The sequence below is a fragment of the Barbus barbus genome (assembly GCF_936440315.1).
Source record: "Barbus barbus genome assembly, chromosome: 10".
NCBI lineage: Eukaryota > Metazoa > Chordata > Actinopteri > Cypriniformes > Cyprinidae > Barbus > Barbus barbus.
In genome coordinates this window covers 137,501-155,259 of record NC_136738.1, presented here as the reverse complement: position 1 = coordinate 155,259, position 17,759 = coordinate 137,501, and the positions used below count along the sequence as shown (strand labels likewise).

General features: G+C 42.0%; 1 protein-coding gene across 3 annotated transcripts in view; it reads right to left on the bottom strand.

Annotated features, from left to right (window-relative positions):
* LOC306876528 (hyccin 2-like) overlaps positions 1 to 17,759 on the bottom strand; it is a 35,608-nt gene that overhangs the window by 14,517 nt on the left and 3,332 nt on the right. The window contains exons 2-11 of one of the 3 annotated variants that reach the window (XM_079427794.1): positions 17,076 to 17,152; positions 13,844 to 13,900; positions 12,634 to 12,735; positions 12,385 to 12,552; positions 8,644 to 8,724; positions 5,359 to 5,531; positions 5,135 to 5,230; positions 2,301 to 2,417; positions 1,814 to 1,901; positions 1,570 to 1,726 (exon numbers count right to left, since the gene is read on the bottom strand). In XM_079427794.1, coding sequence (XP_079283920.1) covers positions 1,570 to 1,726; positions 1,814 to 1,901; positions 2,301 to 2,417; positions 5,135 to 5,230; positions 5,359 to 5,531; positions 8,644 to 8,724; positions 12,385 to 12,552; positions 12,634 to 12,735; positions 13,844 to 13,891 — 1,030 coding nt within the window. In that variant the 5' untranslated portion in view covers positions 13,892 to 13,900; positions 17,076 to 17,152. The remainder of the gene's footprint in view (positions 1 to 1,569; positions 1,727 to 1,813; positions 1,902 to 2,300; positions 2,418 to 5,134; positions 5,231 to 5,358; positions 5,532 to 8,643; positions 8,725 to 12,384; positions 12,553 to 12,633; positions 12,736 to 13,843; positions 13,901 to 17,075; positions 17,153 to 17,759) is intronic. The other 2 variants (XM_079427795.1, XM_079427796.1) reach the window with 2 other exon arrangements.

Here is a 17,759-nt window from a genome sequence, read left to right as displayed (position 1 = left end):
AGCCTGAAAAGTTTCCAGTAGGCGGAGATAACAGCGCATGCTCTGACGTCACAAGCCAAAATCTCTGGTTTCGCTGTCTACACGATAACACTGCAATTGAGTTTTTGAGTTTTAAAAAATGTTTGGTTTCAGTGACCTGCTGCATTTGCATGTGGACAAAATACCGCGTTCGTGTGGACAGGGCCTCAGTCCTGCAGAGTTCAGCTCCAACCCTAATCAAACACACCTGAACAAGCTCATCAATGTCTCCAGCATTACTAGAAGGCTCAAGGCAGATGAGTTTGTCAATTTATTCAACAATTCTTCTCCCCCGAGTTACCGTTTTCCACCATTTTGGAGCATCACAATGCATACACACACTTTCCTATAAGCGTAAAAATATGCTGATTGCGCTGATTACATTCTTGGGTACTCTCTAAAATGGCGGAAGATGTAACTTGCGGGAGAAGAATTGTTGAATAAAGTCATTCTTTTTGTTTTCTTTGTGCACAAAAAGTATTCTCGTAGCTTCGCAAAATTGAAGTTGAGCCACTGATGTCACATGGTCAATTTTACTGATGTCTGTGTTTTTTACTGTTTCTGGACCTGGGAACATTATAGTTGTGTTTCTGTCTATGGGAGGGTCAGAGAGCTCTCGGATTTCATCAGAAATATCTTAATTTCTGTTCCGAAGATGAATGGAGGTCTTACGGGTTTGGAACGACATAAGAGAATTTTCATTTTCGGGTGAACTAACCCTTTAATTATGACTATGTTTGACACAAAATACCTCTACAATTTAAGTGGACCTCAGGAAAAAATACATATCAGATATGTATGATAATGACACTTTATGTCCTGATGCAGGGCTGTCCAGTACTGATCCAGAAGTTCTGCAGAGTCCAGCTCCAGCACACCAGCCTGGACGTTTCTAGCGAGTCTGAAGAGCTTGATTCGCTGCTTCAGGTGTGCTTGATTAGGGTTGGAGCTGAACTCTGCAGAGGAACAGGTTTGGACACCTGGGGCCTCATTTATAAAGTGTGCGTATGCTCAGATTTGATCGTAGAGTGTGCGTACGCTTAAATCCACGCCGACGTTCATATTTATAAAGACGGTCTTTGACGTGGAAAAGTGCTTAGCGTCACGTCAGGGTCTGAGCAGACGTACGCACTTTTTATTGCCGGAGTATTGCAGGTTTTTTTAAAATATAAGCTGTTCTTGCAGCTCGCTGTTCTAAACTTTGATGATTGGTGATCTTTTATATGTTAATGATATTAATTAGGAGTTGTTTACAATGCAGAGAGCTGAAACCAGTCAATTGCGCGCAAGCTCAAAATCATTTGCGATTCAAACATTTCAAATCTGAAAGAGACGCGTACGCGCGATTTCTGTTCGTTCATTCTATGACTCGCACGTACGCATATCTTGGAAATTATCGTAAAATCAAATTTAGGATGGTTTCTGTGCAACATTTTATAAATGAGGCCCCTGGTCTAATGGCATGACGGAGAGAGGTGCAGCAGTGATCCAGGAGTCGTCCAGTGTTTGTGAGGTCTGCTGGAGCTAGTGTGTGCGATGCGTTCACCTCACCCTCTCTCTTCCAGCGCAGTCTGCGGATGGATGCGGCGGTGATGGTGCACTGGGAGATCCGTCTGATGCTGGGAGTGACCTCCACCTGCAGGACCTTCCTCCCCTGAGGTCCCCCCGGAGCGCTGTCAGGCAGACAGCTCTTCATTGCATTGCCCAGCTAAACAGCAGAGAGGCAGAGAGCGTGAAACAGGTAACGAGCGGCAGAGAGAATCATCCACAGACAGGAGAGGCGTCTGAATCATACCAGCAGCGGCTCTGAATACAGCTCCAGCTGAGCTCTGTACAGGATGTCATCCAAAGCCTCTCTCCCAGCATCCCACTCGCCGTTATATCTGCACAAACACACGCCCATCCGCACACAAACATACTAGTAGATCACCACAGCAAACCTGATCATGCAACACTAACAGCTTAACCTGTGAAATGTAAAAACAATCATGCAAATACACTTAGAACTCAATTCTAGTCACTACAGGCTTGTGAGAAGATCATTACAACAGTTATTTTCTCTCTAATATAAAAAAATATATATATTCTCATAACTGTAATACATTTGTATTTCGGATACTTCACTATGTTTGAGTTTTTGTAATTTCCAGTTCCCAATATTCTCAATGATCACCACATTCTCACTGTAGTCCATTATTTTTAATGGTATGCAAGTAAAGGCATTACTGTAGAGGACTCTAACAACGCTCAGGTGAGTTTGTCTTGGCTGTGTTCACACTTACATGGCGTGATAGACAGCAGCCAGCATCTGCACCATGAACTGGGGCTCCAGCGGCACACGTATGCAGGGAGCGGTCCAGGCCTTCAGCTGCTGACGGGGAAAGCCGCTCACGCACAGCCTGCACATCACACACACCACACACACCAGTGCTCTCACTCTCTGCATGTAGGATACATCAAACAGCTGTTTCTCTACTTCACGTTCTGCGGCTTGACTTCTGTTGGATGAACGTGAGTGTGAACATATTACCATGATTTCAGTGTCTCTTCATATATTCCTGTCCGTTATAGAATTGATTTTAAAGGGATCCCCAGGTATAAAGACACGTATAGCTTAAAATAAAGTAAATTATGTCTCTCACTGAAATATGTAGTAGAAAACCCATGAAAGATGTATGTTATTTAAAAAAATCAACATCGTTTTTGGACTATGGGGGGCACCGTTATTTTATGTTGTGGCGGGAGGAGCCAACGACAGACACAGTGGGCGTGGCGTCAAGCCTCGGAGAGGTTTTTATTAAACAATATTTAAAATAAAGTGTCCAAAGGGGGAAAAGTGTCCAAAATAAACAGGGATCTGGTGTCCTCGTTGTGCTGCGGGGCTCGTGAAGGAGGGCAGTGTTCAGGAGGGAAGGGTCCAGGTAAGGGGCGGAGTCCGGCGGCCGCACGCGCTCCCGTCTGGAGGTCCCGGGGCGCGGGTGACGGCGGCTTCTGTGGCGGCTTCGTCCAACTCCTTCATCCCCGGGTGCTCGACGGGATTCCACGGCCCGGCGTCCTTGCCCGACGGCCGTATCGCGGGTGCAGTGTCGGCCGGACTGCGGGTCCGGCCGCTCGCGTCTCTGGCGGCGGCAGGTAGTTCCCTCTACGCTCCCTTTCCTGGACCCACGAGGACACCAGCGTGCATGCACGGGGAAGAGACCGGTCTCCCGAGGAGAGGCGCGCTCGGCGTTTACACGGCGGCGGTGATGAGGCTCTACTCACGTCAGGTGCGCCTCATCACACGCCGCCAGCCCTGGCTGTTTCAGCGCCCCTCCTCTCTCACACACCCACTCCTGTCGGGAGCCTGGTGAAGGGCGGCGAATATGGGACGGGGTGGTGATGATGGACAGGGGGGAGGCAGCCGACTCGTCACAATGTGCACAGTATATTCTGTGTCGATGATGTCAAATGGTTGCACTCGGTGAGCTACTGGCGCTTTTTACCGCAACACAACTCGGAATACACAACTCAGAAGATAAAATACTGATACGATGCCACATCGTGAGGCTTTTGGTTGTAATTTTCAGTCGAAGGGCAACAAGAAAAGCAATGTAAGACTTCACTGCTTTCCTAGCGATAAGAAGAGGAGAAAAGAATAGGAAGATGCCTGTGGATGAATAAAACTCCCTAAAGACCCGCTCCTTTATTCTCTCCACTTTAGCCCTGATGCTTTTGAGTCTTTTAGTAGACCACAGCTACTGAGAGACCTTACAAACGGCTGAGACAAGAAACGCTAGATGCCATCTGTTAGGATGAAAACATGCCGCAGCCACTGGAGGAGTTTCTCGATATCGCAGCCACTTATGCTTTCCTCGATATCCGGGGCGTTTAGACTCCTTGTTGGGAAAACTCGATGGCAGGGCATTTGGAGCCTATGCTTACATCCATCTCCACCTGATAAACTCTTCCAGTAGCTGTGGTCATCATATCAATATTTTATTTTCCCAGTTGTGTATTCCAAGTTGTATTGCGGTAAAAAATAGCAACAGGTAGCGGCAGTAGCTCAGTGCAACCATTTTACGTCATCAGAATAATGGCGCCCCCATAGTCCAAAATATGTATTAAACAATGTGCATTTTTTTTAAGAATTCATGGTTTTCTACTACATATTTCAGTAAGAGACATCAGTTACATTATATTAAACCATACAAGTCTTAATACCCAGGGATCCCTTTAAGATTCCTCTATTTGTTTTCAAATGCTTAAATGGACAGCACGCACTTACTTGTTGAGCCTTTTGTCCATCAGATGCTGCTGACGGTTCCTAGGGCAAGACTAAAACGGGCTTTTTCTGTTATTGAACCTAAACTGTGGAATAGCCTTCCTTTCTTTGTTAGAACTGCTCAATCAGTTTCTGATGTTAAATCTAAGCTAAAAACTCATCTGTTTTCTTTGGCTTTTAAGGCACTATAGAAATTAATATAGTTTTGAATGCTGTTATACTTTTATCAATGTAAAGCACTTTGGTCAACTCTAAGGCTATGTTCACACTGCAGATGGATCCTGCCCAAATCTGCCCAAATGTTTTTTCTCACATGTGACTCAGATCTGTTTTTGTCATGGCATTGTGAACAGCACAAATAACAGTGCATTGTGGAAGTGTTGCCAAGTTAATAATATTAACTTGTGTTGATACTAGTGTTGCCCACAGAATTGAGTTACTTTTTCTCTGTTGCTGCGGGTTGTTTTTCAACACTGTGGGTTGAAGTGACCCCACTAACGCGAGATTTACCCCCTGAAAACGCAATTGGGCCAGTTTTGGACTAGTTTTGAGAAACAATTGGGCGGCTTTTGTTGTGAAAACTGCCAACCCTGTTCGTATCGTTCTTTTTTGCGCATGTGGGTCAGTTCAGAATCATGATCTGTTCACACTGGAAATCTGATATTGGCCACATTTAAACAACAATGTGAACAGCTATACAAAAAAAAAATCAGATCTGAGCAAAAATTGGAATTGAGCACTTAGGCATGGCAGTGTGAACGTAGCCTAAGATGCTTTAAATTGTCCTCTAGAAATAAACTTGGCATTGCCTGCTTCTAATGGCTGTGGGTTCAGAGAGCGGAGGTGAGATCTCACCGCGAGCTCATCCTGCAGACGGCCCGGTGTGATGAGCAGGGCATGTAGACCACCAGTGAATTATAGCACAGCATCAGGAAACACAGCACCTCAAACCTGCAGACACACAACCACAGACATCACCGGCCGCCAGTGTGCATCAACTACAGTTTGAGGACTCATTTCACAGATCCTTCCTTTGGAACATTTAACTGAGAGAAAGACAGAGTTCTCGAGACAATGACCTGTTCTGGGCAGTGAAGGTCTCTCTCTGCGGGTGCAGGCCGCTGTAGATCACTCTGATCAGGTCGTGCTGACAGAGAGCGCCCTCAGTCAAAGCCATGGAGCCCAGACTGGACGGCTGAACACACACACACACACACACACACACACACACACACACACACACACAGCGACACTAAACAGAGGTTAGGGACACCACACAGATGCTACTGTTAGCACATCTATACAGCAGGCTTTCATCCCTGTTTCTGGAGCGGCTCAGCACCGCACATCTCACCCATCTCAAACATCGCTCAGAGAGAAATCTCTAACACGTGTCCTGCTGAGGATCTCCAGCACCTGCTAAAGCAGGCATTACATAAAGATCACCAATGGTTGATATGCCAAACTGAGCTGAACTGGGTTAAGTCAGTCTTTTAGGGGCATCAGTCCTGCAATCTCTTACCTTACAACTTTGTGTGGGTTAAATCAACCATCTATTTCACGACTTCACATGGTGATAGCTTGACTTCTGTCGGGTGTAAGTGTGAACATATTACCATGATTTCAGTGTCTCTTCATTGGCTTTTTATCCTATACAGAATTGATTTTAAGATACCTTTATTTGTTTTCAAATCCTTAAATAGGCCGGCACCCGCTTACCCACTGAGGACTTAATTTATTTCGCTGTTCACTAAAGACTAGTTCAGACTAGTTAGGCTTATGCAGCTGGCTCTGGTGTGTGAAGTGCATGAAGTCGTTTTGCTGCTTACAGTAAACACCCAGTGCAAACAGCTCTGTCCGGTGGCTAATGGGGAGACTTCACTACACAATAATTACTACTCTTCTCACTCAATCATGCTCTGGCTTCATCAATTATAATCTTATAAAAACAAAGGCAAGAACAGAGAAAAAGAAGAGTGAAAAATCTACAACAGAAGAAAATAAAAGAATTAGAGAACCAGGCAGTAAAATATGTTACATGTCAGACTCTTTACAAATTCTAAAGAGATTGCCACTAATGCCTCACAGTGATGAGAAAGGCAGCTACAGTGCTAAAATATAGCATCAGCACTTCTGCTTCAGAGAACATCTACTGAAAAGGATTTAAACAATTCATTTAAATGAATAAGGCTGCATTGCAAACAGTCCTTATCTCTGAGTTTGACTGCATGAGCTGCTCTATTTTTATTTGTCAGGAGAATAATGTCACGCTTGGCATTGTATTGTTACACTGGTATCAGGATTTCTGTGACAGGAGCTCTTTCCTGTGTTCTGTTCCTCCAGATTATGTTCTTATAGTTTCCTGCTGTAACAGTCTGGAAAAGGCAACACACTGTGCTCTGGTGCTCTATTCTACCCGATTCATTAAGCGACCTCACGTATTTCAGCAGAAATCAGCAAGAATCCCTCTTGTTTCTCCCCAAACGCTCACGTCTCTTTCCAGGCTGTTTGACACGGGCCCTTTAAAACAGTTTTCTCCACTTTTTCAATAAAATCTGCAGTCCTGATCAGCAGTTTACTGAAATATTTCTGAAACTGAGAAAAAGCACTTTGAAATTTCCATTATTGTTCCAAATCATGATGTTTAATTCATGAAACATACACGTTACACAATATAGACGACGTGCATATATTACATAAGGAATAATTGACCTCAGGCTGTTGAATTATTGAGGAATAATGTTCTCAGCACTTCTCACCGTGACCGCATTACTAGCCAGTGTGCATTACTGTTCAAGCATTTAATGGATCAGAGTCAATTATGTTTGCACTTCTAGTTTTCTTCTGCTGTTGAGTGGCTGAGGAGTATAACGTCACCTCACTTTACTGTCGCTTTCCGCAAATGCTTATCATTGCATTCATAGATGGAACCTTTAAACAAGTTTATTAGCAATGGTCACTGATTGGGGACCCATCTGAACATCATTCCTGCTGTTTGTGGCCTTACTAACACGATTTATCTCTATTATTAATGTTGAAAATCTCTTCTTCAATGAGGAAAAGGCAGTGTTTGGTTTTTATTTCAAACACTGGCCTTTCTCCCAACAGGAATCATGGCCGGTCCTGTTGAGGCCACTCTCTTCTCCTGGACCACTGATCCGTATCTGGACTCTTCTGTTGAGGTGAGTGCTGGCCTGTGAGGCATCTGATGTCAGGACAGGTGATATCATTGAGCATTCGCTGACCTTACACTCCTGACCTTCTTAAGAACAGCATGATAATGGCTTTATTTCATGCAGAGGGAATGTGTCTGAAGTGCCAGATCAAGCACAGGAGCCTGTGGAGTGGATTCAGTAGGACCTGAGCGCTTCTGCCTTACTCCAGGAGACTTTCTATTAGTCAGCAATCATTTGGCTTTATTCATTTACTCAATAATTGTTTTGTCATCAATAATGCATAACAAATACTTCAGTACAGATGTTAGTGAGGAGCCCACAAACATTAGAAATGCATTATCTGATGTTCAGATGGTTTCCATTTTACATTGAGCTTCTCAAAAATAAGCTTTTTAACTTTAATAAAGTGATGCTCTCTGTGTTAAGTGCTCTTTTTAAGTTCATGGTAAGTAATCCATAGAGCATTGTGAATATTAACAAATGCAAATGTATAGAAGAACATAAACTGACGTTGTGAAGAGGTCTTGATTGTTAGTTCGTTAATGCATAGTTGTAATTCAAGCTATTAACGTAAAAAAAACAAACTATAAAAGTTAACATTGACAAATATTTAGTGATACTGTATACATATCTTGCTCACTGTTAGTTCATGATAACTAATGCACTAATTAATGTTACCAAATGCCTTTAAACTCATGAGACTTCTTAGATTCCTTGAGCCAAACAGAATCGAATGATACCCAGCGTTCCTATGTCTGTCCAGTTTCGTCAAAGAAACAAGCTCATTTCACACAAACATGGCTGAAAATTCATTGCACTTAGAAGAAATGCTATGTGAATTCAAACTGTCAGTAAATAAGAGTAAATGTTGAACGGATGTGTTATCTAATGTATTTTAGCACAGGATTAATATGCAGGAGATCTACTAGTGTTTCATGTGCTGTCATGCTTTTCTTCAGTGGGCTCAAATGAAATAAGTTCACAGTACTCATAAATACTGCTTTGTAAATACACATGATGTCAGGACACCGGCCTCCCCGAATGAAACTTGTGTTTTACAGTGTGTCTGCCATTTGCAATTTTGCAGTGAAATGTAGTATGTAATACAGCAATATAATACAGTAGATGTTTTGGATGTGACTGCGGTGTGAAGAGAAGAAGGAGGTGTAAATGTGAGCTGTTCTTTACCTCATGATATATGGATGGCTTGGACAGGGACGGGATCATGAACGATAACAGCTTGCTGTTTCCATCTTTATCCACGATTTCCTGGAAAATAAACAATAACAGACAAAATCAGATAATCTTAAGTACTTTTTTTTTCCTTAAAAGTTTCTATTTGTTTGTTACATGAAATTTGTTGGTATCAATAGTACATTAAATTACCAACAGATGCATTTTTTTTTTAAAGCTACCAATGTAACAGTGGTGTGTAGACTTTTAATACCCACTGAAGTATATATCACCATATAAGAGTGCATGTATGTCTGAGAGTAAAGCAGGAAGTGCTGTATACATCAAACGTTTAATACGGAGCTGGGCAAAAATACAGTTTACTGTTTTAGACAATCAGGTGGTTAAGATTTGCTAGATATTACATAATACTGTTAAATGATGCATAGAAGCGACAGGGTTAAAATGTCAATCATATCAGCACCCCTCAGCCATTTCAAACAATGATTAGTCTAGAAAGAATGTTTCAAATTTAGAGTTTTCTATAGGTAAGGTAAGGTCTCTCTCATGTTCACAAAAACATGCTCTCACGGTGTTCTGCCTCTGTTAGAGGCTGTGTACAATTTATGATAGACATTTGCACTTACCAATATTATATTTTTGTGATACTTTAATGTTCTGTATAAGTTTATTCTTGCCTGCCGTTATTGTGTAAGTTCTTATGTGAGGACTCTTATTTAGACGGGTTTCCGCGAGCGGACGCACATTAGCTAACAGGAAGCAGCAAACTCCTGACATGTTTGTGACACATTTAAATGAATCCTCCTCCTTCTAAACCCTGTTGAAAGCAGTGGCTGTAAGTTCATTTAAATGATTAATCTGTCCAGTTTATATTGTAGAAGAGTATGTTCAGTTTAAAGGTGATATAATCAATCAAGATTGCCGATCACAAATTGCACTAGTGCCCTGCATTGAGAATGCTCATATCTTGCTTCTTCTGAGTTAGCAATGTATCTGTATACATTTTACTTGTTAAACTGATATGTTTGTTACAGTTTTGATAATTAATTTTCTATATTTCTTTCATTTCATTTACAGTTTTACTCTGTTCAATGGCCGCAGAGTTTGATTGTGTAAATCACACATTGGACTATTAAAGGAGCAAGGTGCTCATATCCTGGCTCTTGAACAGAGTTTGGCTTGCTGTTTATTTATATTACACGCTAGGAAAGCAAAACGTATAAAGAGAACAGTACACACGGCGCTGATAGTCTCATGGGCAGTGCACCGACATACAGCGCTGTTGCACTTCGGCCGTCCCGGCTCGTTCGAGTCCTGGCTTGTGGACCTTTCCCGATCCTATCCCCCTTTCTCTCCCACTTTGCTTCCTGTCCTCTGTACACTGTCCTATTAAATTAAAGGCAAAAACACCACTACACCAACACCTTCATGCATTCATTTGATATGCTCTCACATTACATTCCTAACCAGTTTCTGGTCATAGGAATGTCATTTGAGATCTCTGACTAGTTCTGGAGATTCTGAGTGCCCAGTATCCAAATCTGAACACATGAATCATAAACTGATTCGTTTCTAGTTTACTCCTGGTTGGCCATTTCTTTCCCAGCCACCTGCTTCACATTCAGTAATAAGAAAACCTCGCTTAAATGTATGGGTAGCCCAAGATTTATTATTAGAGAAACACTGAATCATCTTGGGTTACCCCTAAATTTAAAGTGCTTTTAAATGAAGAGTAGGGCTTTTATTTTAGGAGATGAGGAGAAAACAAGTGTGCAGTGGGAAAATAAGGGAAGGAAATTAGTACTTTAGAAGATGAAACAAAAATTGCAGCTGAACGGTGCATAAGAGGCATGGATGTAACATCTGGACGTGCCACACCATCTGGAGATCACTCGGCCATGAGTAACCAGAGACGGGCAAATCAGCTGAATGTAAGAGATTTAACGCTGGATCCACCAACAGCAGTCAGGTAATGGTTTCATCTACTGCCTCCATCTCTCACACAGTATTGTCAGGGCTCTCTTCAAAGCTGCTCAGTCTCTTTACAACTAAGGGAGGACCAAAGACACGAAACATGGAGTTGACAAAATGAGGACATGACCTGGTTAATATGGGCTATAAGACTGAGCAAAGAGTCAAATGTCACTCCCAAATTTCAGACAGTTGGTGAGGGCCTAACCAAAGTAGATACAAGATGTTTGGGGCCAACTAACTTAGTTTTGTCAGGATTTAGTTTCAAAAAGTTAGATGTCATCCATTTCATAAGACTATGAATACAGCTGTTTATGGAAGAATATGGCATAAAGACAACGGGAGGTAATGTAGATTTGTGCATCATCTACATATGGATGGAAATGTAAATCATGCTCCTGAATAATCTCACCTACGTGTAGCATACAGATTAAAAAGAGAAGTGGCCCAAGAACTGAGCCTTGGGGAACACCTCTGGAAACTGTATCTGTGCTTGTTGACTGAAATAAATCGCTGCCTAACCCTAACACAAGACTCCAGCCAATGGAGCGCACTGCCTGGAATGCCAATGGGGATAAAGGAGTCTACTATCCATCCTAAATTCTATGTGATATTAGTAATTTTCAATACTATTTAGGGCTGATAAAGTGTATAGTATGCACATTGGGACGCAGGGATTGTGTGATTATGAGGCGCCGGGCTCAACAAAAGTGAAGTGAACGCGGAGAGAGAGAGCGAGTGTGTCCGAGAGAGAGAGAGCGAGAGAGAGCGAGAGAGAGAGAGCGAGTGTGTCCGAGAGAGAGAGAGAGAGAGAGAGAGAGAGAGAGAGAGTGAGTGTGTCCGAGAGAGAGCGAGAGAGAGCGAGTGTGTCCGAGAGAGAGAGAGAGAGAGAGAGAGAGAGAGAGCGAGTGTGTCCGAGAGAGAGAGAGCGAGAGAGAGCGAGAGAGAGAGAGCGAGTGTGTCCGAGAGAGAGAGAGAGAGAGAGAGAGAGAGCGAGAGAGAGCGAGTGTGTCCGAGAGAGAGAGAGAGAGAGAGAGAGAGCGAGTGTAAGGGTACAGCGAACCAGTGTTGCCAAGGTTGCAGTTTCCCCGCACAATTGGGCTATTTTGGGTTGCGTTTTTTTTGGGCTACTTTTATAATGTACCACGGCCACCCAAAGTATACACGTGATCGCAAAAGGAAGTTACTGCAAACACTCGATGGTGGTTTAAAGTGAGTTCTGAGTAAAAGTGCACTATTAATCTCATAAATTGTCTTATGTAGCATGATGCTAATTTTAGCTCTAATGCACCTGCAGAACAGCTCCAATTCTTCATCATAATGCATTTTATCATAATACTTCATGTAAGGTTGCAAGAAAATGTTTTGTTGTATTTATTTAAAAATACTTTTGATAGTTGGGTAAATGTGTACTGGGATTGAAGCGATGTGGCTTGGTAAAGGTTTTATTGCCGGTATAAAGGCTGATAATGGCTGGATTAAAACAGAATAATAAGGATTATGTCTCATACCTGGCGGAGATGTGAAAGGCTCTCTTTCCTTAAACTAGTTTGTCATGCATTCCTTTATTTCAACACATTTACAGGTAAGTCCTAGTATTTTAAATTTGTGATTAATCACAGTCCAGGACTGTGATTAACGCAATTAAATTTTTTAATCGATTGACAGCACTAATTTATATTGTGAACATATTTAAATTATACATATTCAGGCCGTGCGTATGTGTATGATTACTGAAAACACATGAATGGGCTGAATACACACCAGGTTGTAAATGCCCAGCAGAAGAGCCTCGATGCAGCTGCTGCTGTATCCGTCTCTGCGCAGGTAAACCCACAGCAGCTCGGGGAGGAACTGCAGCGTGAAGCGGTGCAGACAGTCCTCGGAGCTGCGGTACAGCTCGAACAGCTGATGGCACACCGGCTCCAGCAGCTGTGAACACAGACCACAGATGATGAGGAGCACAGAGGCTTCACTGTTGTTTATCTCTGAGCCGCCGGTCGTTCTTCTCACCTCACTGTCAGGGTCCTGGATGACGCTGTAGAGGGCCGGCACCAGTGTATTCTTCTGATGGAGGACTCCAGCGTAACCAGACAGCTGCGTTTCAGACAATGCCTGTGAGAGTACAGACCCGTATAGAGCATCTTTTAAAAAAGTGTGTTAATAACAAAGTAATTTAAAGAACTGTTCAATAACTTTTGAATAAACTGCAATAGGCTCAATGTTCTGTGCTCTTAAATAAAGAAAGAAGTGCTTGAAACACACCAGTGTTGAGAAGCTAGCTACAAGTAACGATGCTACTAACGTAACTACATAATAAAATGATGTAGCTTTTCCAGTAGCTAACTACTTTTTCCAGCAAAGCGAGACAACAGCTACATTCTATTTTGTGAGCCAGCAATAGACCAAAGCAGCGCAGCATCTTACAAGATCAGTTACAGTGATGGCGATGCCTTTGCCCATATTAGGGATTTCCTGGAGCATTGTGAGTTCTGTTACTTCTGTGAATCATATGTGGAGTTTCTGCGCGAGGACACCCTCCAGCTGCCAGCATGAATGAAACACACATTACATGTGTTCAGGGCTCAGTAATGCGCACTCAGTCCTATTTTGGGCATAAGTAGGAAAAATAATACTTCTCTCTTAAGAAATTTGAACTAAACATATGATAATCCATGTTTTTCTCCAGTGTATGGAAGTGTACAGAAGTTGTTTTCCCCCACAGTGGATGCATAAAAGGCTCATAGCCTATTTCATATTAAAGGGTTAGTTCCAAAAATAAAAATGATGTCATTAATTACTCTCATGTCGTTCCAAACCCATAAAACCTTCGTTAATCTTCGGAACACAAATTAAGATATTTTTGATCAAATCTGAGAGCTCTCTGACCCTCCGTAGAAAGCAATGCAACTGAAATGTTCCCAGGTCCAGAAACGTAGCAAGGACGTCTGTAAAATAGTCCATGTGACATCAGGGGTTCAACCATAAATTTACAATGCTACGAGAATACTTCTTTGTGCGAAAACAAAACAATAACAACAATTCTTCTCCCCGAGATAGAAAGTCAGAGAGCTCTCAGATTCCATCAAAAATATCTTAATTTGTGTTCCGAAGATGAACGAAGGTTGTACGGGTTTGGAACGATATGAAGATGAGTAATTAATGACATAATTTACATTTTTGGGAAAAATAACCCTTTAACAGCAGATGCGGCTTGACTCACCTTGAATTCGGAGAGCCAGTCTTCCACTATACCTCTATCTGTCGCCATCACCACTACCTGAGACAGACAGACAGAAATCCTGCAGGTTACAGTCATGGCCTTATTAGGACCAACTCAAATCAACTCATCAGTGGCCAGTGTAGTACAGCTGGTTTAAGGTCATGTACGCCAGACAGACACCAACCAGATGTGTTTCCTAAGACCCTTATATTAACCCAATTAATCATAACAAAACTTGGAGAACCCAAATCTACATATAAAAAAAAAACCCTACAAAACCTTCACTTCAATTAAGAACAATCAGTTGCAGATTATATGTCCATGTATAGTTATATTGATGCTAAAACTGTACCAAACATGTAAAACAGCCCCATTTAGAAAGACCAAGTTAAAACTGTAATTAAAGTGTAGAAGCATCTCGAAGATGATCCAGAGAAATGGGATGCACCTGTGCTAAATTTCAAGTGTCAGAGAAAATGGTCTATTTCACTTTTCTTTTTTTGTGCTGTCATGATGGAGTATGGAGTGCAGACCGATGAATAAGTCTGCAACAATAACAGAATGTGAAGAAATGAAGGGGCCTGAATACTTTCTGAGTGCACTGTATATTTTACAGAAGGATTGTTTTTTCCTGTGACTAGCATTATATGCTCACGCTATTAGTGCACCGCTCACCACAGCTCCGTGAAGCAAGAGAGATGCTCCCTACGATACTGAGATTTCACATCACGCCCAACACTGTACTAATGTTCAGATTTAGTGTTGCTGCTGAGGTACCAGGGATGCGTTTCACGAAATCTTCTAAAGGTACGTAGTTCTTAAGTTGGGCCTTAACTTGTACCTTATCGTTAATATGTGTTTCCCGAAATGTTCTTAGTTAAGTATACCTTCTGTAAGTCATACTTTCGTAAGGTTGGTCTGGACCACTCTTAGCTTACCTTATCACTTTTCACAGTTCACAGTTCTTTACATCTCACTCTATAAGAAGATAACTGTTGTGCAAAATCAAAGATGGCACCGTCCGTGGAGCCATATTGTGTATATGTGCACTAAAACTTTAGGAGGGGGGGAACGCTGTTACGGCAGCAAATTCAGCAGCTTTCAGATCTTGTTTGGTTTGATTTTATCAAGACAAATGCAGCTGTTGGTGGCTCTCCTCTTTCTCTCTTTCTCTCCGCAATAATAGCTGCTGATTATGTTTCTCCTGTTGAGTTTTTATTGAGTACGTCATCTAATAACAGAAATCAGTGATTTATATGTGATGCAATATGTGATGCTTCTGCTGGGCAATCAAACCTGGTTGTGGAGTAAATGAAGACACTATGGAAAATATGTTATGATAATATAAATGACCCATTCAAAGGCCAGTGAAGGCATAGTGCCAGTTAGTGATATATAGGCTACGTTTGGGCATGAGGTTGCAGGTTCGTGCACACATATCAAAATTATATAAAATATCCTGGGTTAGATTTAGTTTGCAATTTGGATAATTTTTTTAAGATCCCATGAGTCCTGATAAATGCAATTTCAACTTTCTGAAGTGCTTCTTGTTGGAAAGCACTCTTACCACAATGTTCTCTGTTGGACTTGTGTATGTCCAAGGTGGTTTATTTTATTTTTCTCTTCTGTTAAAAGCTGTTAAATTATTAAGCAGTGTCCGGTGTAGGCTTGTTCCCCCTTGTATTTTATGTGGTGACCACTGGGAGGTGCTCTGGGCATATGTTTTTCTTTCTTGGTTTTCTTCCCTGAAATGATGTATTTTGCAAAGCGAAAGTAAAAGTTTCAGCAAGTTCATTGCGTTCTAACAGGAAAGAGTTCTGTGTCTTTATTTAAAATCAACACTTCTTTCTCACATAATGCAGTGAAGCAGCTCGTGCATCAGGGGTGGGAATCTCGGCACCTCACGATACCATTCAGAAAGCTGCGATGCCATGATAAAATGATTATCGATGCATCTTTTGTTTTAATACAGATTTTCTGACTATTAAAGCAAACTATCTGGAATGACCCACTATGAATTCCCTTTAAAATCTTTTATTAATAAAACAAATGGAAGTTATTTGGTCAACAGCAAGGTTACAAAGAACCAACGGGAGATGAAACCTGTGCCTGTAGCAGCATACTTGTAGTAAATTAATACAGACTTAAGCATATTCTGTAATATGGTTTCTCATATTTGTTATGTTTCCAAAATATTTTAGTTTGGCTTGACACAACTTGCCTATATTGTGGCTCTTGTCCAGGGTCTTTCCCCGTTCAACTTCATAGAAGCTAAAGTGCTTCCATACGTTCCAACGCAGACGGTTCTGGTCTGATTTCACAAGCCGCCATCATGCATCTGTTATCCCCTTTTTACACGGCACTCGTCAGCGTTACGGCTCCGACGCAGCCACTCTGCTCAATGCTTGTGTTTCTGAAACACCGCCTGCAACTGCACAGTGCTTCCACCGCTCGCTGCGTCCCGTGTGAAAGGGCCTTAACGCGTCTGGTGTGAGTTGGCAACACATGGAGGACGGAACAAACCTTGTCGGAGCCATAACATGCCTTTTACATTCCGTCAACATCACGTTATCAATTAACATTCAGAAATAGAAAATCGATTTTTGACATTTGTGAATCGATTCAGAATCGTCCACGTCAGCATCGCGATGCATCTAAGAATTGAATTTTCCCCCACCCCTACCATGCATGCATAGAATGAATAATCTATTCTCGAGCCATTGATATCAACCAATTCAGCACCACCACCATGGACAGCGCCTGGTAACCTCGCACGTAAGGAGGTATATTAAGCAACATCCTAAGGTATAGTTCAGGGAACACACCTAGAACAGATGTGTGAGTGTGTGTGTGTGTGTGTGTGTGTGTGTGTGTGTAAGTGAGTGTCTGCGCGTTTTTGTGACAAATGAGGACATAAATTTGTATAATGACACAGGTATTACAAGGTGAAGGTCACTTTTCAGGACATTGCTCCATGTCCCCACTTTTCAAAATGCTTATAAATCATACAGAGTGAGGTTTTTTGGGGGAAAGTAGAAATGCACAGTCTCCTGTGAGGGCTACGTTTAGGTGTAGGGTTGGTGTAGGGCAATAGCACACACAGTTTGTTCAGTATAAAAACCATTACGCCTATGGAGAGTCCCCATAAACCACAAAAACCAACATGTGTGTGTGTGTGTGTGTGTGCGTGTGTGTGTGTGTGTGTGTGTGTGTGTGTGTGTGTGTGTGATACCTCAGTTCATGAGCAGAGCAGGCTGTGTCAGCTCAGATGTCGATTGGTCACACATCTGTCATTCTATACCAGCTCGCCTACAAACAGACAGACAAACAGCTGAAGATGATTTAAATTCATTTTCTGCATCAGACGAAATCATTAACTGAAAAAGAGATATTTAATAAGCGCTTCTTTGCTGGTGCGTTTGCTAGTGTCAGTCTATTCTATGCATGGATGAGCATGGAAACAGGTTTTGATGAACAGACATTGTTTAGTCAGCGGTTCTTATTCATTCACACCATGCTGTGATTACTGTAATTTTGAGAAGACAACACGTGACGTTCTGCTTGGAGTTGTTCACACCCTTGGACTCAGAACCATCGCACATAGCGCCTAATGAATCTGAGGTGATCGGTTTGTAGCTCTCAGAGAAGTCCCGGTTTACAAATTGTAATTACAAGATCTACAAGGACATGAATGCTTTTTACAAGGTGGTATCTCATAATCACCGTAATTACAATATTACAATACTCCCTGCACATGGGAAATCAGGTTTTTTAATAATTTGCACTACACCACTGCCTGCAGCGTCTTCACACACAGAACAAACTTACTTTTGATTTGTAGCGCCTCCCGTCCAGCAATCACAATAAATAATTGTTACTTTTAGCGTGAAACAGTCTCTGCTTTCAAATTTGTCAT